This window comes from Arachis hypogaea, chromosome 4, assembly GCF_003086295.3.
Source record: "Arachis hypogaea cultivar Tifrunner chromosome 4, arahy.Tifrunner.gnm2.J5K5, whole genome shotgun sequence".
NCBI classification, from domain to species: domain Eukaryota; kingdom Viridiplantae; phylum Streptophyta; class Magnoliopsida; order Fabales; family Fabaceae; genus Arachis; species Arachis hypogaea.
In genome coordinates, this window is record NC_092039.1 from 122390911 (window position 1) to 122415455 (window position 24545).

The window sequence follows — 24545 nt, forward strand, 5'->3', positions numbered from 1 at the left end:
ATAGTTCCTTTGTACATCTTTGTTGTGTATCATGATTCTGTGAGAATCCCCTTGTAAGTTGGGTTAGCACTTTACAAGTTGTAATCTGGATGATTATAGTGAAATTTCATCATTGTTGTGATGGAGACTGGATGTAGGCTGCACTGCACTTAGCAGCTGAACCAGGATATATCTGGGTGTAATCTTCTTTCTTTCTTCCTACTTCAATTCTGTTTTTTTACTGTTCAGATGAAGAATCAAAAATGTCTCGTGTCAAGTGACGAGACAAAATGAAAATGTCTCGTGGCTAGGGACGAGATAAAACAGAAAAGTCTCTTCTAAGTCCAGCCAGTTTTAAGCAAGAAAAAAGGGGCTAAGATTCAACCCCCCTTCTCTTAGCCACTGAAACCATCAATTGGTATCAGAGCTTGGTCTCAAAGAGATCAAGCTTTGCAGCTTGGAGTAAAGATCCTCATGGCAGAAAACAGTGGCGCAAGCGTGGTGTCTTACAATCTGGTTGAAGGTCAATCAAGCAACAGACCTCCTCTTTTCAATGGGAAAAACTATACCTATTGGAAGGAGAGGATGAAGATATTTGTACAAGCCGTAGATTACAGACTTTGGAAGATCATCTTGGAAGGCCCTACATTTCCAACTACCACAAATGCTCAAGGAGTAACTTCTCTCAAACCAGAAGCAAGCTGGACCGAAGAAGATAGGAAGAAGGTGGAGTTAAATGCCAAGGAAACAAATCTGCTCAATTGTGCCATCAGCTTTGAGGAGTACCGACGAGTATCACGATGTACAACGGCAAAGGAAATCTGGGATAAGTTGCAAATCACTCATGAGGGAACCACTCTTGTAAAGAAGACTCGGACTGACATGTTAAACAGGGAATATGAGATGTTTGCAATGAAGGAAGGAGAGTCCATTGATGAACTGTTTGAACAGTTCAATATCATCACTGTTGGCTTAGATGCTCTTGGAATCACACATTCAGAATCTGTGCTAGTGAGAAGAGTGTTGAGATGTCTCACAAAAGAGTGGGAAACAAAAGCTTTAATTATTTCTGAAAGTAGTAACTTAGATTCCATGACACTTGATGATTTGAGAGGAAATCTACTTGCTTTTAAAAACTCCTATTTAAAAAAGGATTCAAAAAAGAAAGGAATTGCTTTTTCTTCTGTGACTAACCCTCTGGATGATGAATCCAGTGATAACTCTTCTGAAAATGAGTTTGTGTTGTTTGCAAAAAAATTCAGGAAAATGGCAAAGCTCAAAGGCAAAGGCAGCAGCTCAAGGAGGATGAAGAAAGACCTTAGCAAAGTAACTTGTTACAATTGCAAGGAAGTTGGTCATTTCAAATCTGATTGTCCCAAATTGAAAAAAGAAGAAAAGCCGAAAAAAGTAAAGAAGAAGGGACTGATGGCCACATGGGAAGATTTGGAGAATGACTTAGATGATGATGATGAAGAGTCTGAGATTAAATCACAGCACTGCCTCATGGCAAATGAGATAGATCAGGTATCATTTCAAAACTCTAACACCGAAGACCTTCATCTCATGATAGATCACCTTTCTGAAAAAATAAGATGTTTTCTGACTGAGAATCAAGATCTTGAACAACAAAATTTCATTCTTAAAGCTGAAAATGATTTCCTCAAAGAAAAACTGAGAGAGGCCGAGACTGCTTGTGATCTTGTGGAAGAAAACAAGCAGTTAAAAGCCCAAGTTAGAAGCTGTGAAAGTGATCATTCTGTTCTTGCATATGTGAACTGTTTTAAGCAAAATGAAGAGTTGCTCAAAGAGGTTAAAAGACTTAAAGATGACTTAGCCAAGTTCACCCAAAGTTCTGAAAATTTGAACCAAATCTTAGCTAGTCAAAAACCTCTTTATGATAAAGCTGGGTTGGGATTTTATAAATCTGAAAAATCACATTTTGAAAATATTGCCTCATCTTCAAATGATGCAACATATCAAGACCCAACTCACTTTAACAAAGCTGCAACTCCAAGATTTTGTAGAATATGCAACCGAAGTGGTCATTTTCCAGTTCAATGCTTCTTTGGTGAAAGAATGATTGGTGACAAAGTCTACAAAGTTGTTTTTGATTACAATGATTTGGGACATAAGAGATGGTTTAACGTGAAAGGATCCAAGAAAATTTGGATACCTAAGGTCACTTAAGTTTATTTTGCAGGTATGCCTAGCATCCAAGAAGAAAGAAAATATGTGGTACATGGATAGTGGATGCTCTAGGCACATGACCGGGAAGACAACCTTCTTCATAAAGCTGGATGAATATGATGGAGGATTTGTCACATTTGGTGATGATGCAAAAGGAAAAATAGTGGCTGTTGGGAAAGTGGGTAAAAATTTCTCATCTTGTATAAATGATGTCCATCTTGTACATGGCTTGAAACATAATTTGCTTAGTGTTAGTCAATTGTGTGATTTAGGTTTTGATGTTATTTTTAAGAAGTTTGTTTGTTTGGTTGTTTGTGAGAAAATTGGGGATATTTTATTTGAAGCCAAGAGATGCAACAACGTGTATGGATTAACTCTTGAGGATTTAAAGGAACAAAATGTAACATGTTTTACTTCATTTGAATCTGAAAAATGGCTTTGGCATAGAAAGTTGGGGCATGCTAGCATGTATCAAATTTCTAAGCTAGTTAAAAGGAATTTGGTTAGGGGAATTCCAAACATCAAGTTTGATAAGGATCTTACTTGTGATGCATGTCAATTAGGCAAGCAAGTAAAATCATCTTTCAAATCAAAAGATGGAATTTCAACCAAAAGGCCATTAGAAATGTTACATATTGATCTCTTTGGTCCTACTAGAACTCAAAGTTTAGGAGGTAAACACTATGGTCTTGTGGTGGTGGATGATTATTCTAGATTTGGGTGGGTACTTTTCCTTGCTCATAAGAATGATGCATTTTATGCTTTTTCCACCCTTTGTAAGAAAATTCAAAATGAAAAGGATTTGAAAATTGCCCATTTAAGAAGTGATCATGGAAGAGAATTTGAAAATCAAGACTTTGAAAAATTCTGTGATGACTTAGGAATCTCTCATAATTTTTCATGCCCTAGAACCCCCAACAAAATGGGGTGGTTGAAAGAAGGAATCGAAGCCTTCAAGAAATGACTAGGGCTATGCTATGTGAGAATGAAATTCCTAAATTCTTATGGGCTGAAGCTGTGAACACAGCTTGTTATATTTTGAATAGAACAATCATTAGAAAAGGGTTAAAGAAAACTCCTTATGAGCTATGGAAAGGAACCCCTCCAAATCTTAAGTACTTTCATGTCTTTGGATGCAAATGCTTTGTACTTAACAATAAAGAAAATCTTGGAAAATTTGATCCAAAATCCTATGAAGGAATGTTTGTTGGATATTCTACCACAAGTAAGGCCTATAGAGTTTATCTCAAAGAACATAGAACCATAGAGGAATCCATGCACGTTACTTTCTGTGATTCTAACTTATTTCCCAGTACTGTAAAGGATAATGAATCAGATGGAGAAGAAGATGGAACAAATAAAGAAAATCCCAAATCTGTGCAAAATGAAGAATCTGTCAACCCAATTTTGTCTCGTCAGATCGAAGGAGAAACTTCCATTTTGTCTCCTGAGCAGACACGAGCAACTGAAACAGTGAGACCACCAGAAGATCATCAAAGCCCAACACCTGTCCGAAAACCTAGAGAATGGAAATCCATGAGGGGTTATCCTCATGACTTCATCATTGGTGATCCTTCTCAAGGTATAATCACAAGATCCTCTACCAAAAGGCCAACCGAACCTAGCAACTTTGCTCTCTTGTCACAAATGGAGCCAAACAATGTCAAGCAAGCCCTTGAAGATCCATCTTGGGTTAAGGCCATGCAAGAGGAGCTTGCTCAATTTGACAAGAATGAGGTTTGGACATTAGTACCTCATCCGGATGGTAAGAAAGTAACTGGTACTAAATGGGTATTTAAAAATAAGCTTGGTGAGGATGGACAAGTTGTTCGTAACAAGGCTAGATTAGTGGCCCAAGGTTACGATCAAGAAGAGGGAATTGATTTTGATGAGTCTTTTGCTCCGGTAGCTAGAATGGAAGCAATTAGGTTGCTTCTTGCCTATGCTGCCCATAAGGGTTTCAAAATGTTTCAAATGGATGTTAAATGTGCTTTCCTTAATGGCTTTATTGATAGAGAAGTGTATGTGGCTCAACCCCCCGGTTTTGAACATAAAGATTTTCCTAATCATGTTTTTAAACTATCAAAGGCTCTTTATGGCCTTAGACAAGCTCCTAGAGCTTGGTATGAAAGGCTTAGTGCCTTCCTAGTGGAAAATCATTTTCAAAGGGGAACCACCGACACTACTTTGTTCATTAAAGTTTCTAATGATGACATCCTTCTTGTTCAAGTTTATGTGGATGATATTGTGTTTGGATCGGCCAATGAGACCTTGTGTGAAGAGTTTGGAAAACTCATGACTAGTGAGTTTGAAATGAGTTTAATGGGAGAGCTAACCTTCTTTCTTGGCCTCCAAATTAAACAAACTCCTAGTGGTACCTTTATTCACCAAGGCAAGTATGCAAAAGAATTGATAAAGAAATTTGGCTTAGAAAATTCCAAACCAATGGGAACTCCAATGCATCCTAATACTAAACTTGAAAAAGATGATGATGGCCTAGATGTGGATGAGACACGGTATAGAGGAATGATTGGCTCATTAATGTATCTTACATCCTCTAGACCGGATATTGTTCAAAGTGTGGGTGTATGTTCAAGATTTCAATCTCACCCAAAAGAATCCCATTTAACGGCTGTTAAGCGCATCATTAGGTATATTAAGGGAACATGTGATTATGGCTTGTGGTATCCAAAATCTGATGATTTCTGTGCAGTAGGTTTTTGTGATGCAGATTATGCGGTAGATCGAGTGGATAGAAGAAGCATCTCGGGCATGTGTTGCTTCCTTGGAAGCTCACTCAACATGTGGTCAAGCAAGAAACAAGCCACAGTGGCTCTATCCACGGCTGAAGCTGAATATATATCCGCATCTGCTTGTTGTTCACAATTAATTTGGTTAAAAACTCAATTGGAAGATTACAAATTAAAAATCAATAGTATACCCTTATTTTGTGATAACATGAGTGCAATAAATATTTCTAAGAATCCTGTTCTGCACTCAAGAACAAAGCACATTGAAATTAAATATCATTTTATTAGAGAACATGTGCAAAAGGGTACTATTGATATTCAATTTGTAAAATCTGAAGAACAACTTGCTGATATTTTTACAAAACCTCTCTGTGAAGATAGATTCTGTTTGTTAAGAAAAAGTTTGGGGATGTTTGATTGAAACATGTTGAAAACTTGTGAATTTCTGATTCTGTCCGGTTTTATCTCGTAGGAATGGACGAGATAAAAATAAGGCGTGATGGAGGAGCTATGATTAAGGGGGAGGCGGCACAGACTTAGCTTTTAATGGGCCCCACATAATCAAGTTTGACCCCTCATTGAATTTTGAAATGGTTCCTCATTTTATGATGATAAAATCTTTTGAGTGTCATTTCAAATCTCATTGGAAGTAGTTAATGTCAAATCAAATCTCTTTCTCTCCAACTAATCCCTTGATTCAAGGAATCTTCCTTTCAAATTCTTGGGAAACCGCCTTGGTTAATAACCGCACATAATGACCATTAACCACTCCCATCATCTCTCTCTCAAATCAACATTTAATGCTCCCTTAACCTCCCTCCAATTCTCACCTTCGGCCAACCTTTCTTCTTCCACCCCCATTGTCTCTCTCCATAATGAAAAAGAAAACCGCTTCAAGAAAAAGTGGAAGGATCAATCTCTCTCAAAAACCATTCACTCCACAAACACACACTCATATTCACATTCACTCTACATCCTCTTCCTCTCCCTCTCAATCGGTCAAGCAACCACCCACCATGAGAAAGAAGATTGCTCACAAGAGTTCTGGCCGTGGCAAAAACAAGGAGCCAAGTGTTGATGAAGAGTCGTCTCAGACCTCACCCGTTCCATCTCCACCTCCGCGATCACCAAAGAAGGCAACACCACACACATCAGGAAAAAGCTCTCAGAAGCCCAAAGGTTTCGTGTTGCATGAAACTAGGGAACCAGCAAACCTTGAGTCACTGGAGTTCAAGAACAGGTTTAACAAACCACATTCTCACTTTGATCCATCCAGATTTCTAACATGTGCATGTTATGAATTTCATCAAGAAATTCTGGAAAAGAGGCATATCTGTCTTTCCTATCTGGTGAACCTTGATTATCTGTCAACTAAAGGAATTATTTTGCATCCCCTGTTCGATAACCTCAAGTGGACCCCTCTGCTACACATTCACAAAATGGTATACCCAAAACTGGTTAGGCAATTTTATGCGAACCTCAGAATGATTGATGGTGCTCTTCACTCTTATGTGAAACGTGTGCATATGGTTCTGAACTCGGAAACCATCAGTGCTGCCCTTGGGTACACGGACGAGGGACCAAGGGTATACATGAATGACAAATGGGATGATCATGTTGGGATGACTTACAAGCAGATTCTCTTCCATATTTGTGCAAATATGTCTGGATTAGATGGCACGGTTCCGACTCATAAAGCTCTTGGACCAACCAATTCATTGTTGCATCGCATCATTACCCTCATTTTAACTCCACAGAGTGGTTCTCACAATAGGGTAACTGTATCTGATTCCTTAATAATTTTTGCCCTTGTTACTTCTACTCCTATTTCATTTGCTTATCTTATGATTAGACATATGTGGGACTGTGTAAGAAGTACAAAAAAGGCTAATTTACCTTATGGAATGTTTCTCACGTGTATTTTTGAGTACTATAAGGTAGATTTAACCAATGAGTCTGTGGAGAACAAAACTTCCATGATCAAAGGTGGTGGTGCAGTAAAAGGAACAAAGAGCAAGAAACCGATGCCAATGGACAGTGACCTAGAAAGCCAGTTTGAATTTCCTAAAGCAACTGAGTCATCAAGGGAAATTCTCACTGAATTCTCTAACATGTCCACTCTCATGATTCAATTCCATCGAGCTGCTCGAAAGCTAGCCTCTGAAAATGAACGTGCCTGGAGTAGATGTAAAGAGCGAGTGGGTATGATGCTGGAAAATTTGGAAAAGGATCTGGGTGCTGGCAGTGAAGAAAATGCTGCAGATTCTGATTACAATCTGTCTGATGATTAGTGTCTCTGTTATTTTACTTGATATTGGCTCAAGTAGGCTCAATCTTTTTTTTGTTGTATGAGTGAAACTTCAAACTCCCTACTCTGTGATACTTTGAAACACTCATGTTATTTTGTTGCCTTGTTACTATGTTTATCCTGTGGTATTCTTCATATTTTGTGCAGGTGCCCCCCCCCCCCCCCCCCGTGATGACAAAAGGGGGAGGAAAATATGTTTCCAAAATTGAAATTGGGAACAAAGAAAAACAGGGGATGAGAAGAAGGATAAGAACAGGGATGAAATTTTCAAATTTGAAAATTCATGATCTCCCTTGTTCGAAAATGCATATTAGTTGTTGATAAGATCTGCATTGTTCCAATTGCATTTGGTTTATCATGTCTTGTTAATTCTGATTTGGCATCTGGTTCATAATTATGCTTGATTTTTTTTATGCCTGGATGTTAATTAATTATTGATAGACTTATTGCTTTGAAAATATATTTTTGGCAGTTCCTGTAAATTGTTTAAAATATCCAAAACTGCCTTATTTTGCTCTACAAATATTTTCCTTCATGTTATTTTGCTCTGATATGTTGAACAGGAAAATGTTTGGATTTTTGTTGAAGTTTGTAATTTTTAAAGTTTGAGCAGAAAATCAATTATGATAACAAATGAGTTTTGATCATCACCAAACTCTGCTCATAAATCAAGCATTCAACATTCTCAAATAAATATGTTGAATAACATTGTTATTTTTTGGAGCTTGATTAAAATGTTACAGGTTTATGCTTCCCTTGGTAAAAGTAGCATATATTTAGGGGGAGCCATGTGACACTTTGAAAGGGAAGAAATTCAATCCTCAAAGGGAGTACTTGTACTCTAATCTTTAATTTCTTTCCATTTCAATTTTAATAATGTTTGTCATCAAGGGGGAGATTGATGAGTTTGGAAAACTCCAAATTAATACTTGTGATGAACAAACATTATTAAAAATATTTAATTACAAAATTATTAGTTCAATCTTCATTAATTATATGCTAACTAATAATTTTGTGATGCAGGTTTTTAATTGGGCCAGAATGAATTTTATTGATACAAGCCCAAATGCTTTCTTGTGTGTTTAGTGTTTGATTCAAACTTACCAGGAAAGCAAATGCTTTTATTGGGCCAAAGTTCAATAAGCCAAATGTGTTTTATGCATGCTGTGGTCCGAAAATACTCTTGGGCCAATTTAAATCCTAACATTACCAAGCCCAAACATTGCTTTGATGAAAGCTTCCAAGTCTGGCCCGAAACCAAGTTTAAAATGAAAGCATAAAGGCTTCTTGCTCTCCAACGGATTCCATTGCTTGCTAAGAATGGATTTCAAAATTAATATGCTAGTCTTGGAACTATGAGAGAGAAATTGACTTTGATGTGATGGGAATCATTATGATTAATGTTACACGTTAATCCACCAGGGGAGTAAAAGCAACTCTTTTAACTTGCTACATATCATTTTAGTGCTTTTACTCTAACTTCATATTCTCTCTCATCTCTTTCTTCTTCTCTCTTCGGTTAATACACAGGAAACAATGGCTTCCTTGAAATCAAAATGGAGCTACCGAAGCAAGGGAAGGACAAGCTACAAGTCCATCACAATGATGGCAAGAAAACAAAAAGTATGCAGTGGCTGAGATAACCACCAAATATGGTTAGATTTGGTGAGTTAATCTCGGATCCTCCATACCCAAAAAAGAAAGAAGAAGATTCGGCCAGCAGAAAGATCTTGGAGGCGTGACTTGTCTTCGTTTCTGATCAACCACCACAGGGAGTAGCTAGAGTGGCGAAGTGATGGTTGAAGGCAGAGATTGAAGCAGATGAAGTCATCTTCATCATGAAGCATCAAGGGCCAGAAATCCATCTTGGAGAGGAAGCCAAGGATGGAGCGCTCGGATTGATGAAGAGTGGTGACCAAGGAAGGAACAGAGGTATTTGCATGTTGGTTTTTGCATGAGTTACCTCTTCTCTCTGTGTGGCCGAACCGGTTTTTGTTGAAGGAAAAGAAGCTGAGTTCGGGTTCTGTGTTTTTCAAACTGTGAAGACTTCACTTCTCTATAAAAGAGGTGAACAGTCATGGTTTGATTCAAGGAGTAAGATTTGAGAGTGCAAGGCACAGAGTTCTCAGAGCTACCTAAGCTAGCAGTTCTTCTTCTCCTTCAATGTTTTCTGTTTTGTATTTTTCTGTTTAATTTTGTCATGTCTTGAGTCTCATGGAAAAAGGCAAACAGTGAGGTTTGTAAGAAAAAATCATAGAGCGGAAAAAGGCAGAGAGTGCAAAATTAAAAGAAAAGCCATTGATGTCTTAGAGTTCCTTTGTACATCTTTGTTGTGTATCATGATTCTGTGGGAATCCCCTTGTAAGTTGGGTTAGCACTTTACAAGTTGTAATCTGGATGATTATAGTGAAATTCCATCATTGTTGTGATGGAGACTGGATGTAGGCTGCACTGCACTTAGCAGCTGAACCAGGATATATCTGGGTGTAATCTTCTTTCTTTCTTCCTACTTCAATTCTGTTTTTTTACTGTTCAGATGAAGAATCAAAAATGTCTCGTGTCAAGTGACGAGACAAAATGAAAATGTCTCGTGGCTAGGGACGAGATAAAACAGAAAAGTCTCTTCTAAGTCCAGCCAGTTTTAAGCAAGAAAAAAGGGGCTAAGATTCAACCCCCCTTCTCTTAGCCACTGAAACCATCAATATGGATGTTTATTACATTGAATAAGTTATTTATAGAAACTAATTCTTAGAATTATAAATTTATTGTATTGTTTACAACGGTAAAATATAATAAATATAGAAATATAGATTTAATGTCTTTGTAAGTTACAAATTTTGTTAGACGCTATTAATTTCTAATTATTGTGGTTGGTAATTATTGTATTATTTTTTGTATATTTTATATTATTTTTCATTTTTTTTGCTGATTTGAAAATAATATATGATTTGACAAAAATTGAGTGGTTGATTCTAAAATTTTGTCAAGTAAGCGACAAGGTATTAGTATGAGAAGAAAGATGTCTTAAAAGTAATATGGATAAATTTATGTATCTACTTTTATATATTAAGAATAGACAGTGATGATTAACCATTACTACATTGTCCATACTAATCGTAACACCAATAAAATGTTTTCATACCCTTTGAATCTTCTATCAACATGTTAGTGATATGTGTCTCCATAGCAATGGTTGCTAGTGTAGTTCTTCTTTGGAGCAAGAAACAAAATGCAAAAGAAGCAACGGTACAAAATATGGAGGGGTCAAATCCTTTCCCATGCTACAGATGTGCACTATGTTGCAAGACCTGACCTAAGAATTGGGCAATTTAATATGTATTTTGTAAACTATAACACTAATTACCTTTATAAATATAACATTAACCTCAAGTGAAGGGCATTTTATTTTAAACTATAGCCTAGAGACATCAAGGGAATGAAATTGCTCTCTTTACTTTTCTCTTTACTTTTTTTTTGTGTTTTTTTTCTTTTATTTTTTCTTTTTTGAAGGATTACTATTGGAACTGAAAGGCTCAAATGTGGGAATTCTTGTTTCTGGACACAAGGAAATGAGGCAGGAGGTAGCAGCTGTTTCCTCATCTAATTTGACTGAAAATCTGCATTTTGAGTCCTTTAGCTTTAACTGGTGATTTTACATATATTGTTAAAAGTATGTAAAATGCTTAACTATTAGCAAGAGTTGATCTTAGCTAGCTTATTTTGAGTTAGAATTTTTGTTATTTTTTGATAGTGTAAATTGGTTATGTAACAAAAGTTAGAGCCTAGTCCCTAGCTTCTAAATACTTATAGTCTCTTTTTCTTCTTAGAAAATAAAATCTGTCATAACGAACACAAAAAAAGGTAAAAAGGTTTTCAGTTTCGTATCTTTTTCTAGAACATTAACATACAAACAGTTTATATTTTATAAATTCAAATCGTTTCATGCATGGTTACATCAAACTCAAATTTACATAACACCAGATGCAGATTAACAACATGGACTGAAGTTGTGCATTGCTAAGGCTTCCACAGCTTTTAAGAACTGATGTTTCATGTTTCCAGACCCAGAAAAATGAGATCAATTTAGTTTTTGCCCAAACTCGTATCTGTATACTTCAGCTTCTTCAAAAACTAATCAAAATTGGAAAAAAATGTGAAAATGTTATTAGCTTTCAAAGTTGATTCTTCTGACAAAATTAAATAGTGCTCTTGGGAAATGGCCATACCTTTCTTCCCTGCCAAAGTTGTTCAGTTCACTCACATATATCCATTATCTCAATGCTTTTGTTCAAGTCAAATAGACTCTGTCCTTCATTTCTTTGCCTTTCAATCTCACTTTGGTTCAAATCTTCAATCTCGTTGATGCACGCCAAGCCAGTGCTCAATACTTTGGCTTGATAACAAGGAATATGTTCAAACTCTTCAGAATCATATTCACCATACTCAACCTCCGGCCGAAGCAATAATTTAAACACCATATCTTGTTGAAATTCTTCCCCGAAGTAATCATTGGTCAAGCAGAGAATGTAAAGGTGATAGCCATCACACATTCTATATGTTCTCCAAGGAATGATGCACCTATTACCATTGCTAACAGACAAATTCAACTTCACTGATTTATCAAATCCCCAAAACTTTGTATAAAACAGGAAACATACTGCAATACCCTTTATATTTTTAATCCAACGGCAAACACTTGGATATGGGACTATTGCTGAATGGTAATCCTTCAGAGGAAAGTGGCCAAACAAAGATGGAATTTCGGTACTTGGGATTAGCATTTCCAAGACCACACCTTGATTTTCTTGATCCTGGCCACTAGAATATTTAAAGGCAGTGAAAATGGTTGACAAAACATTGGATTCAAATATGTTCAGTGATCTACACCCATATGCTTCTAATTCTCTAATACTAGATGGAATTTTTGGCAGAAACTGAAGACGGCAACATCCATTTAGCTTAAGGGACCTAAGCTTGGAGAGTTCATGAATGCTTATTGGGATATTAGCAAACCAGTGACCACTTAGATCCAAATGCATCAATGAAGGCAAGTAGCAAAATAGATCATGAGAGAAAGATATTTCACTCTGGTAACATCCACTCAAATTTAGATTACTCAGCAAGGGGAGGCTTGACATTGAAGATGGCAATCCATGAAGGTTAAAACAAGAGCCAAGATCCAAGTTCTTGAGGGACTTTAACCTATGAATGGTATCAGGAACAGAATCAAGTTTTCCACAACCCTTTATGTTCAAATCTTCAAGGCCAACTAAATTTCCAAGTGATGAGGGTAACTTCCCTATAGGAGTTCCACTTAGAGAAAGTCTTGACAATTTTCTCATGCATTCTCCAAACTCTGGGGGATTTTCAAAACTCTGACAATGCTCAATGATCAACTCCTTCAAGGAACTCATCTCTAATTTACCTGGAAGAGTTTTAAGCATTTCGCAGTAGCTTAGATTTAAGTGAACAAGGTTCTTGTGGTGTATGAGGGATATGTGAACCTCAGTTAGGCTATCACAACCTTGGAGATCAAGTGTTTCAAGGATGGGAACCCCGGAAATATCAGGTGTCTGCTTTAGGTTGCGGGAGCTACTCAAATCCAGGTACTTCAGCTTTTCCAAAAACTGATTAAAAAGAAAAAAAAAACACATATTTCAAAATATTAGTCTTTCATAAGTCAATATAGTAGTAAAATCAAATTTAAAAGATCTCTTGATGAAATTATCTAACCTTTTTTCCATGCCAAACTTGTTCAAGATTGCTACGTTGCATTTTGATTTCAACAGCTTGATATTGTTGATTTAACAAGGGGAGAGTTTCCAAAGGACAAAAATCCCAATGCAGAACTCTTACTGAACTAGGGAAGTGGTTGAGGCCAAGGGGAAGTTCCATGTATGGTAAACTGAGATATCTTAACTGTGTTGTCTTTGAGAAAGCTTCCATGCTCCAATGTGCTGAGAATGGCTTACTCCGGAACCAATAAAATTTATCATGTCCAAAGTTTAGAACCATACTTTGAATAGCTTCTGTTCCCTGAATAAAATAAACATGACAAATAATAAATTTTACAATCAACTAAGATACCTAAAACATGAACTTAAGAAATAGAAGGAAACTTGGACATTGATAAAACTTGAGGAAATAAAACAAATAAATGTTTATTTTTATATCAGATCAATCAGTTGTAAAGGAAGTTTCACCTACCAGATCATTTGTCAACACTTGATGAATGTCATCTTTAGACCACAGCCTGCTACGCTTGCCTGGGTTACTTGGAGATTCTTCATACACAATATGCCTCCCCATTTCTTGAAGCAAATCATGCATTTCTAACTTATTATTTTGATCTAAAGTTACCAAAGCTTTATCAATCAATGTAACAATTCCGCTTCCAATATCACTTCCAACTCCAACATAAAAATCACACATTCTTAATATATGTATTGCCTCATCTTTTTTCATTCCTTTGAAGAAACAAGCAATATCAAGAAAAATATTCTTCTCTGTTGTCATCAAATGATTGTAGCTTATTTTCAATGCATTGAGAACTTCAAAATGTGGAAAATTCATTATTTCTCTAATGGTACTATGCCAAAAGTCAGCATTTCTTCTATATAGATAGGAACCTAAAACCTCAACTGCCAAAGGAAGACCTTTAGTATATTTCACTACTTCTTTACACAGAGAAGAATATCCTTCTTTAGGTTCAAGTTGTTTAAAGGCTTTCAAACAAAACAGATTATAAGCTTCTTCTTGATCTAACCCTTTAACTTCATAAGTTCCATGGACTCCATGTATATCTAGCAAGTGCATATCTCTGGCTGTGATTATTATTCTACTTCCTTGTCCAAACCAATCTTGATTCTCCGCTAAATTCTCTAATTGGTTTAGCTCACTTACATCGTCAAGAACAAGAAGAACTTTCTTATTGCACAAAGCACTTTTTATCGTTGTTTTTCCATCTTCTATGTCATGAAAATAGCTACTTATGTTTAGACACGCAAGAAGGTCTCTTTGCAACTGAACAAAACCATTTTTTGCAGACAACTCTCTAACATTTCTCATGAAGCAACAAACTTTGAATTCACCTCGGATGGCTTCATATACTGCTCTCGCTATAGTTGTCTTTCCTATGCCACCCATTCCCCATATCCCTACAAAGCGAACATCATTCAACCCAATACCTATGAGATTAATCACTTCCTCCAACCTTGAAGCAATCCCAACACGATTCTTAGTGCAAGATGGCAATTTCGGAATTAGCTTTCTATGTATGTGTTCAGAAATGCTTTCCACAAATCTTGCCTCAAGTCTAAAAAGATCATAAAGTCAAGAAAAGTCATACATCTTGCTTGTCACTCAAGAAACACTAGCAAAATAGTGTAACCGGTGTTTTAGTTTCCAAAATTAAGCAAAGTTATAATTTTCTAACAAAAATACGTAGTATAAATATTATAACTTGATGAACAATCATTCCGAAAAAAGAAATAGCACTTCAGCAATTAGATGGTTATCATTTACACCAAAACATTTAATTACCATAATATGTTGATTGTATTTTAATTTTGATTGTAACAAACATCTTGCTAACCAATGTTATAGTGATAAGTACTAGTGTGTATTCAGATTAACATAGTAGAAAATAAACGAAGAATTACTTACTGATGTTTGGAATCCCAACCAGAATAACTAGCAATTTGTGTGAAAGCATCTCTCCACCTTCTAAGCTTCTCACTGCCTTCTCCAAATCTGTGTTCATGTTTTCTGAAAGCTTCAGCAAATGTTCCTTTTTGGTGCCTCACATCAGAGGGCTCAACACCATAGAAGACTGGCACAATCTGTAGTCCCAGGTTGTGTTTGCACTCAACAATCTTTTGAAGCTCATCCAAGCACCAAGCAGAGGAAGCATAGTTTGGCGAGAGAACAACGACGGCAAACATAGACTCTTGAATTGCTCTGAGGAGTTCAAGAGAGATAACTTGACCTCTCTCAAGGTCCTTGTCATCCCTGAATGTTGTGATTCCCTTCCTTTCAAGCGAGGCACATAAATGATCAGTGAAGCCTGTGCGAGTGTCTTCACCCCTGAAACTCAAGAACACGTGATAGGTCCATGATCTTGGTGAAGGAGGAGTGGAGAAAGAAGAGGCTTCAGCAGCTAAAGATGCCATTGCCATGTATATGGGAAGGTGTAATAACAGATTGTGTTTTGTGGTGTGTATATTTTTTTTAGCAGTGTTGTGTTTAGTAAGTATTGTTGACATAGATTGAATAGCAAATAAATATCATGGTTTAATGCGTGTGAATAGAGAGGAAAGTGAGCAGAAGCTGCTTGGGTAGCTTCCATGACAGGATAGGAGAAAGCCAGGAAGGAGTGCAAACCATTTTCTTTAAAGATATGGCCTACACACTCCAGGGAAAGGAGAGGGTGCAGAATAGCTGAATAAGCGTTTACTTTGGTAATTTGTGTGGAAATTAAAATAAAGGTGAATCGTTAATAAATAATTAAAAAGGTGAATTGGGTTGTTGCATCTAGATAAGACCATATTGGTCTCCCATTTGCTATGTCTTCTTTTAACTATAACGGAATAACTCATGACAAAAATCTTCTTCATATGTATCCAGAAATTCTAAATTATAATGATATATTTATATCAAAAATTTCATCATTCGTATTTAATTTTACTTTTATTTAGTTAGTGTATTTAATATTTCCAAAAAAAAGCAATATCAAGAAAAATGTTCTGCTTTATTAGCATTAAATAGTCATAACTTATTTTCAATGCCTTGAAAATTTTGATTTGCAGACCACTTTTTTATTTCATTAATAGTACCATGCCAGAAATCATCATTTTTTCCACATAAGTGGGAACCCAAACCAATCCTTCTTAGCATTCCAACACAGTTCTCTGTGCAAGATGGTAACTTTGGAATCAACTTTTTATGCATGTGTTCAGCAATGCTTTCCAGGAGTTTTGCTTCATGGCTGCAAATGAATTAAGAAGAGAAGTAAAGTCATAGTTACAGTCTAGTTTATACAAATAAGTGAATCAATAAGGAAGTTCTCAATACCAGGTTAAAAGCTATCATTTGTGAGATGATAGCTTGCACCTGAGTCTGAATTCATTGATGGTGTAGCAAGAAAGGTTTGTGGTTGATAAAAAGATGTAGAGGGTAGAGGTGGTTGGCATGATTGAAGAGAGCCTTGATAGCTATGATCAAATCAAAAATAGCAATTTATAGCAATGTGACCTGGTCTATTACAGACTTGACAGATTTGCCTATCGTTGAGTTGCCAAGAACTCCTTCCACCTTTAAAGAACCTACCTCCATGATTGCCTCCTCTTCTTCCACCAAATCCTCTAGCATAACTTCTTTGTGTGGATGAAAAATTCTGAGCAAAATTGGCTTGAACCAAAAAGAGAGATATTGATCGAAAATTCTCAAGAGTGTCCTCATGAGAGAGTAGCAGATTTTTTACTTCTCCTATGCTAAATAGTTCAGGTTTTGCTTGAACAAAGGTGATGCAGCTTGAATAATCTTCAGGAATCCCTTTGCAAATAGCTTCAATGTAATCCTCATTAGTAATCTGATATCCAATAGCAATTAAAGAGTCTACCAATTTTTTTATCTGAAAAAGGTATTCTATAATTTCAAGATTCTTTTTCTTCACCGCTTAAGTTGATTCTTTAATTGCTTGATCTTGGATTTTGTGATTTCAGCAAATTGCAATTGAAGAGTCTACCAGATTTCTAATGCTGATGCACAATGTGCAACTCAATTCTTGAATGATGAATCCACCGAAGCAAGAATCCAAGAGCTAAAATTGTAATCTTGTAACATCCATTTTGTGTATTTTGAAGAGACAGTGCCAGCAACTTTCAAAATTTCAGAATCAAACTGAGATGGAGTTTTACCTTTAATGATATAATATTTAAGATTTTGTCCTCTGATTATGAACAAAGCATGTTGCTTCCAAATAACAAAGTTAGATTCATCTAACTTGTCTAGAATTGAGAAGAGAGAAATCTTTGAATTTCCGGAATTAATTGCTAAGGCCATGATCGAACCTTGCTCTTGATACCATGTAAGAAGAGTTCAACGCTCTTTTGAGGAGAAGATAAACAACAGAGCCAAAAAGTAAACACTTAGTTATTCTATTATTATTGAGATATGCCTTATTGGTCCTTACACATATCTATAATTCTATTTAGTATTTATACACTAAATAATACCCGAAACTTCTATGTTCTCTACAAGGTTATTGTCCCTATTGACAGGGGGTGTTGTAATTTTATTTTCTATAATCCTTCAATTCCTATGAAAAAAATTAGTTCTCTTACTATAAAAAAGAGATATTGATCATTGTTGTTTCTTCTTTCTTCTATGGTGTTGTTGACTTTTCTTCTTGAAAAAAAAAAAAGAAAGAAAGGAAAGCATAAGAATTTCCTGTTTTTGTTAGCAACATTTTTTATAAAATGATTTTTGTTTTCTATATTTCTATATTAATATTTTTTTTTCCTTCTCACACATTTAGGATTTTGATGTCGAATGTAATTTTAGTTTTATTGAAAAACCTGATTTTTGTTATTATTGTTGGCTCAATTGATCAACTTATAATCTTTTTTATATCATAGAATACAAAGTATGACTTTTCTTATTTCAAAAAAAAAAACAAAAAAACAAAATAGATATATAACATATTATATTTATCTTTTTATCTTGCCTAATTTTATTTGGGTTTACATATAGCTGACTCTTACATAAGAAAAACACAACAATTTTAAATGCAAGCACAAAAATAAAAATAATATAAGATTACACACATGAAAAGACCAACACCTAGACTTGTGACTTAAAAGATCTTTTGCAGCAACCTATAAACATCTACAGCGAAAGCATTTCCCAGTGCTAACCCAGCAACAAGGCCACCCCCATATCCAATTAGAATTACCATCCAATACAATTCAAAGAAAGATCCTGACTCAGAATCTTGATCACCATCAGGTTTTTGCAATGGAGGCTTAGGAGGATCTTCACATTTCTTCAACAATTGAATCCCGCACAAATCCTTGTTTCCTTCAAATGAATTATTATCAAATGTGGAAAGTTGTCCATTTTCTGGAATTGGACCTGAGAGATTGTTGAAAGACACATTGAAGAAATCCAAGAAGGTTAGCCCTGTGAGTTGTTGAGGAATATTTCCTGAGAGGCTATTGAGAGAAAGGTCCAAGACTTCAAGATTTGAAAGCTTTCCAAAGGAAGATGGGATGCTGCCAGTAAACATGTTATTGGACAAATTGAGCACGACAAGGCTATTCAAACTTCCCATGATATCCGGAATCTCACCATAAATTTTGTTACTTGAAAGATCAATGGCTACCATATGATGAAGGTATTGACTCCCAAGATAATCCATGACAACTCCTTTGTTGGACATTGAAAATGAAGACGAATCAATATCCAGGAACATATTCTTACTAAGAATCAAGTCCTTGAAATCCAGTTGTCTTTTGTCAGATATGATCATCGATTTGAAGCACATGATTATTTCTGATGTTAATTTTGTTGAAAAACCATTGTGAGAAAGATCAATGATTCGAAGCTGAGGAAATGTGTATTTCAATGGACACATTATAGCTCCGTGAAATTGATTATCACGTAAAGAAACAGCCTTTAACTTAGGAAGAGATCCTAACCAGAAAGGGAATGAGTCATTGAAATGGTTATGTCTCACATCAAGAAACTCAAGCATTCTGCAATTGACAAGTGCTCTTGGTAATTGACCATACAACTTGTTAGAACTAAAATCAATGAACTGAAGGGCATTTCCTTTCTCATAAGTTTGAGGAATATTGCCAATCAGTTTGTTTCCTGCGAGCGACAAATATTGAAGAGATTGACTGAAGCTTCCCAAACATGATGGAATCATCCCAATTAAGTAGTTGAAAGATAAATCAAGATATATAAGGGATTGTAGATTGCATATCAAGGGGGATATTTCTCCTATTAACAGGTTGTTGGAAATTTCCCAAAACTGAAGAGTTGTTTTATTCCATATCCAACTCGGTATAGTCTTTATGCTATTCTGTTTTATGTGAAGATCAGTCAACTCTTGCAAGTGCTGTATAAAATTGGGAAAATGAACTAAGTTACATGACCCTAAATCCAATGATTGAATTTGAGGAGGAAATGTTACGTTGGTAGTGTTCTTCCCTTCAACAAAAGACAATTTGTTGCCTCCGCCTAAACCAAGAAAAGTAAGCTTTTGGAGCTTTGAAAGCATGCCAAGCTCAATCTGTCCTTCCAACATATTAGCACCTAGATCAAGACCTGTAAGATTCTCTAACTTGAAGAGGAAATATGGAATTTCACCTTGAAGATTATTGTAATGAAGATTCAAGACATTTAAAGTGGTTAAGTTCATTATCCAAGTTGGAATTTCTCCATTTAAATTGCATTCACTCAATCCTAACCATTGAATTGGAGGAAGGATTGTCACATTGACAGTCCTATTTTGTGACAACAAAGACAATTTGTTGATAGACAAGTCAAGAACATTAAGCATCTTTAGCTTCAAAAACATGTCAAGTGCTAGTTGCCCTTCAAAGAAATTATACGACAGAGACAAAATTTCAAGATTTTCGAGTCTAAAAAGAGACTGCGGGATTTCACCATGAAAGCTATTATCTTCAAGATACAAGAAAGCTAAATTGGTTAGGTTTCCAATGGATGCAGGTAATGTGCCCTGGAGATTTTGGTTGTCCCCGAAACTCAAGACTGTTATGTTTGGGAGATGGAATATTCCGACTGGAAACTCACCATATAGTTCACATTGGCGAAAAGAAAGCTTTTGCAAAGACGTAAGGTTTGTGAGAGTATGAGGTAAAGATGATGAAATGGTCACAAAACTCAGACGAAGGTATTCAAGTCTAGTCGAGTTTTGTGTTAAGCTTGTGAGAGTGGATGCCTTTAGTTGCAAATGGTTGATTAGATTATATGGAAGCGGCTGAAGAGTATAGCTGCGAAGATCAAGGGACAACAAGTTGGACAATTGTGAAACTTGAGGTGGAACTTCACCAGAGAATGTGTTTTCATTGCCATGAGAAAGATCCAGATGTCTTAGCTGTGAAAGCTCACCTATCTTGGCAGGAATTTGTGAGTGATTGAAATCATTGTCTGAAAGATCAAGGCTTTGAAGATGCACAAGTGAGAAAAGGGTGCTATTGGCATCCATGGAACCATAGAGCAGGCTGCTACTAAGATCAATGGAAATGACATGACCTGTGAGCTCATCGCATTGAATGCCATCCCAGGAGCAGCAATCTGTGGAAGGACTCCAAGAAAGAGTTTTAGGATAACTGAAAGGATTGTAAGAAGCAGACTTACTTATTAAGAAGCTTTGTTTAAAGCTGAGCAAGGCATTGCTTTCATGTTGATGGCACTCATGATGATGAGTTGTAGTTGAATGATTCAAAGTAAAACAGTTTGTGAAGAGGGAAGATGAGAAGAGAAGAAGAAACTGTATGGAGAAAGTAAGAGAACATAAGAACCCCATTATTGTGATCGTATAGCAGTAGGTTTCAGTGGATGGAATGTTTGGGACACTCTAATGGGTTTTTATAGTGAAGCAGTGATGGTGATGCTAAATTCCAATAGACAATAGTGATGATAAGTCATACTCATAAGTGCGTTTCGGCAGACCCTTTCAAATTTCAAAGCATATGCAGAGGAATTCTATCGTTAGACTTAATTTTTTCTCTTCAATTTGTTTCATATCATTGACTCTAAGTAAACTCACTGTGGCTTATACAGGAAGAGAGTTCAGATATCTTTGCATTGGTGCTTTAATTTTAACTAGAGTGAGACCAGCGCGCGGAGAAGTAGATTATTTATACTATATACTATATTTTAATAAATATTATATTAAAAATATTTTAGAGAACATATTATAAATAGATTTTGAATTTATTTATTTTTAAAAAAGACATAAGTTATTTATATTAGAGTTATACAAAACTGTATTTTCCTTTTTTTTCATTTTTCGATTTGCATTAATGGCTATTCTTTGTCTTTTCTGCGGTTTTTTTGTTTGTAAATAATTAAAAGAATAAATCAATGAGAATGAAAAACATATAAAAATATTACATTAAATTTAATAAATTTTTGACAATTAGTATGAGAGATTAAGAAATGAAGAGTAGTAAGAATCTTAATATGTATAAGTTGTAGAATTTGAATATTTGTAACTGAAATTTTTTATAATTATTATTATAACACTTTTAATGTATGTTTATTGTATTTAATTAGTACTTGATGTTTCAATTGAATAATAATAAATAAGAGTTTTTGTTTTAATTTTTTTAAAACATTTTATTAAATAGTGATTGGTTGATTTTCATCTTTTGTACTAACTTGAAGTGGAAAGTAAATTGGCACTCCTCTTTGACGGAAGATATTGCTTTCTCCTCATCCTTGCTTGTCTAAATTGGATAGATCTTGTGTTTCTACATTTTTAAAATAGGCATCAAAATCACCTTATGAATCAATTTACAATAAAATAAGGAAGGTGCAATAAAAATTATGTTAAACAAACCAAGCTGCATCATCATATGCTGGAGGCACATATCGTCTTGTTTTCCTTTTTTTTTTTTGACAGGATTGCTCAACAGAACAAAATATGTTATAAGACTCTTTTTGTACTAACCTGAAGTAGAAGCTAAATTGGCATTCCTCTTTGATCGAAGATATTGCTTTCTCTTCATCCTTACTTGTCTAAATTGGATAGATCTAAGTGTTTTAAATAATTGTGTTTCTACATTTTCAAAATAGACATCAAAATTACCTTATAAATCAATTTACAATAAAATAAGAAAGGTGCAATAAAAATTATGTTAAACAAACTAAGTTGCTCTCCGCCTCTTTAATCTAGAAATTTTGGGTATTAACTCTTTCCATTTGTCATTACCACTGCAAATTCTTTTACAACAAAGAGAATAAGACTCTTCCTTTTTTTGGAAGGATTGTTCTCCTTTAATCTAGCAATTTTGGGTATTAACTCTTTTCATCTGCCATTATCACTGCAAATCCTTCTACAACAAAGAGAATAAAACATGGTCAAAGAATGATAAAAAAAGAGGAACACATAAATGTAAATTGTGGAAGCACATTAATTTTGGTTGTGACTATTAGACAGAACCGTTTAAAAAAGAGGAATACATAAACCTGTGCTACTTGCAAATTATTTATAACAAATAAATAGGACTATTGGTCAAAGTTAAAAATCTTTAAGAAGTTACCTCAGACGAATTTTTTACGTTGGCGGCATCGAATGATGACGTTGGTCTGAGACCCAGAATCGAACTCCGGCAGAAAACCGCAACCAGGAGGAATGGAGTGTTACAATTGAAAAGAAAAAAGAAAAAGAGGAGGGGCACGTGAAAAGCACGTGACCCCATTAACCCCTTTATTTCCTGGAAGAAGGCTCCCGAACCCCAGCATTTCTCCTTCCTTTCTCAGTCTCATCTCTCTCCTTTCTCATCTCTCTTACCTTCTTAATCTCTTCTATCTTCTCATCTCTTCTTCTTGTAATTACATACCATTATCAAACTCATCTTCTTCATTTTACTTCCTTCTCTTTTTCTATTCAATCTCTATTTATTCAAAATCTCATTTTCTCAAAATCTCCAACTCATGGAGTTTAAACTTAATGAGTGAAGGAAGCATTTAACTTTGATTTCCAATTATTATTGAAGTTTCAAGGTAACTCTTTGACTCAATAATTAGTCATATTTTCAATTTTTGTTATCTCTATATTTATGGGTATGTATAAATCCGAATTAGGGTTATTAGGGTTAGAAAATTTGGGGCTTTTGTCAAGGTGAGTAAGATTATGTTAATTGACAATATTAGTAGCTCACAAATATCATTATTGTCATATTTCTAGAGTTGTAGAATTATTGGACATTAATTGGTAGCTCGTTGACGCGCTCAGAGTTGCTTCCGGTTTTTTGGAATCAAGTTGTGAGTGGATATTATGTCTATAATTGTTTTTAAATATATTATTATCAATATTTATGTTGAATCATTATTTTCGTAGTTTGAAAATATTTAATTATTGTGATACTGTGTAGCAGACATGCAGCAAGTAACGTCACATGCATTTGTATTATTCCGAGTGTGATATTGCTGCTCATTTCGTGGAAGAAAAGAAAGATAGTGATCCTTGTCATGGCTGGTTCTGCGGACTTTTGAAACCACATACTGGTTTAGCATAATTTGCATAATATGGCCAATCATGTGATTTTAACTATCCTAAGATTTTTTTCATACTAACTTTGAGTATCTTTTTTTAGAGGCAATTTTATTCGAGTATTTGAGATCCCATATATAGGGGCATGGTTCTTCTAGCACTCGACACCACTGGTTAAGCAAAATAAGTATTTGCAAGTTGCAACTTCAACCGAGCATATATTGATTTCTGTATACTTTGTTTTTTTTTTCTAACTTTTTTATGCAGAGTAACTTCTCTGCTTCATTCCATACCTTCCGCAAACTGAACTTACTTGTCTCTTGTTACAGCTTGATAGTGAAGTTCCTTGATAGTATATTTTTGTCACTACTATTTGACTTTGTTAATAACTTGCATTGACGTCCTTGATGCTTCATTTTCTCGTTATCTTTATCTTTCTTTAAGTAACGCAGTTGCATAAGTGACATGTATGTATTATTCCTAATGCCAATAGTGATGATAAATCATACTCATGAGAGTGTGATATGGCATTGCCGTTCATTCAGGGGAAAACAAGAAAACTATTGATTGTGGCGGCTTCTGCAGACCCTTTCAAAGTTCAAAGCACATGCAGGAAGTCTGACACATTCATGTCACATACAAAACCTCTCAGCTTGCTTATTATCCTCCACAAACTTATTTAATACTTTTATTCCTAAGGACTTATATGATATGGCAAACTTTTTCATAACTTAGTTGTCTTATTACCTTTTTTTGAAGGACACATAAACCATTAATTAGTGGGGTTAGCAGGTGATTAGAAAGAAACTAAATTAGATTAAAATTTGTTTATTTGTTTATTTGTTTGAAGGACACATAAACCATCAGATTTTTTTGGTGCTTTAATTTTAATATTATCAGAAGAAAATAACTTTTTTTTTATAAATAATAGAAAAAATAGGTCTTTAACAAATTTTGAAGTAGACTTATACAGTTATACCTTATTTTGAAAAAAAAAATACCAAATAAATTCTTTAAGAATTGAAATTATAAATTTATAGGTCCAAGAAAAATTACAATGCTAAACACG

General features: G+C 35.2%; 2 protein-coding genes and 1 long non-coding RNA gene across 3 annotated transcripts; 1 reads left to right on the top strand and 2 right to left on the bottom strand.

Moving 5' to 3' along the window:
- Positions 1-11123: 11123 nt before the first annotated feature.
- LOC112797743 (TMV resistance protein N-like) lies at positions 11124-17353 on the bottom strand. The gene is made up of 6 exons (XM_025840822.3): positions 16297-17353; positions 14890-16210; positions 13432-14539; positions 12958-13260; positions 11451-12851; positions 11124-11355 (listed from the first exon to the last, which is right to left on the bottom strand). Exons 2-5 carry the CDS (start codon positions 15486-15488, stop codon positions 11478-11480), a joined length of 3384 nt encoding a protein of 1127 aa, XP_025696607.3. The 5' UTR covers positions 15489-16210; positions 16297-17353; the 3' UTR covers positions 11124-11355; positions 11451-11477.
- Positions 17354-17914: 561 nt separating this feature from the next.
- LOC112797744 (receptor-like protein 7) lies at positions 17915-20978 on the bottom strand. Its single transcript, XM_025840823.3, has one exon. It carries the CDS (start codon positions 20780-20782, stop codon positions 18080-18082), a length of 2703 nt encoding a protein of 900 aa, XP_025696608.1. The 5' UTR covers positions 20783-20978; the 3' UTR covers positions 17915-18079.
- A 1765-nt stretch (positions 20979-22743) lies between these two features.
- Positions 22744-23842, top strand: LOC112797746 (uncharacterized). Its single transcript, XR_003199858.2, has 3 exons — positions 22744-22986; positions 23171-23247; positions 23361-23842. It is a non-coding gene; the product is annotated as an uncharacterized lncRNA (long non-coding RNA).
- Positions 23843-24545: the final 703 nt, after the last annotated feature.

Excerpts from the sequence above, each read along its gene's own strand:
- LOC112797743 (XM_025840822.3), bottom strand. The coding sequence starts at position 15,488 with ATGTCAACAATACTTACTAAACACAACACTGCTAAAAAAAATATACAC. Across the intron at positions 14,540-14,889 it reads GGTTGGGATTCCAAACATCA|ACTTGAGGCAAGATTTGTGG; the intron begins GTAAGTAATTCT and ends TGATCTTTTTAG. Across the intron at positions 12,852-12,957 it reads AAGTTTGGCATGGAAAAAAG|TTTTTGGAAAAGCTGAAGTA; the intron begins GTTAGATAATTT and ends CTTTTTAATCAG.
- LOC112797744 (XM_025840823.3), bottom strand. The coding sequence starts at position 20,782 with ATGGGGTTCTTATGTTCTCTTACTTTCTCCATACAGTTTCTTCTTCTC.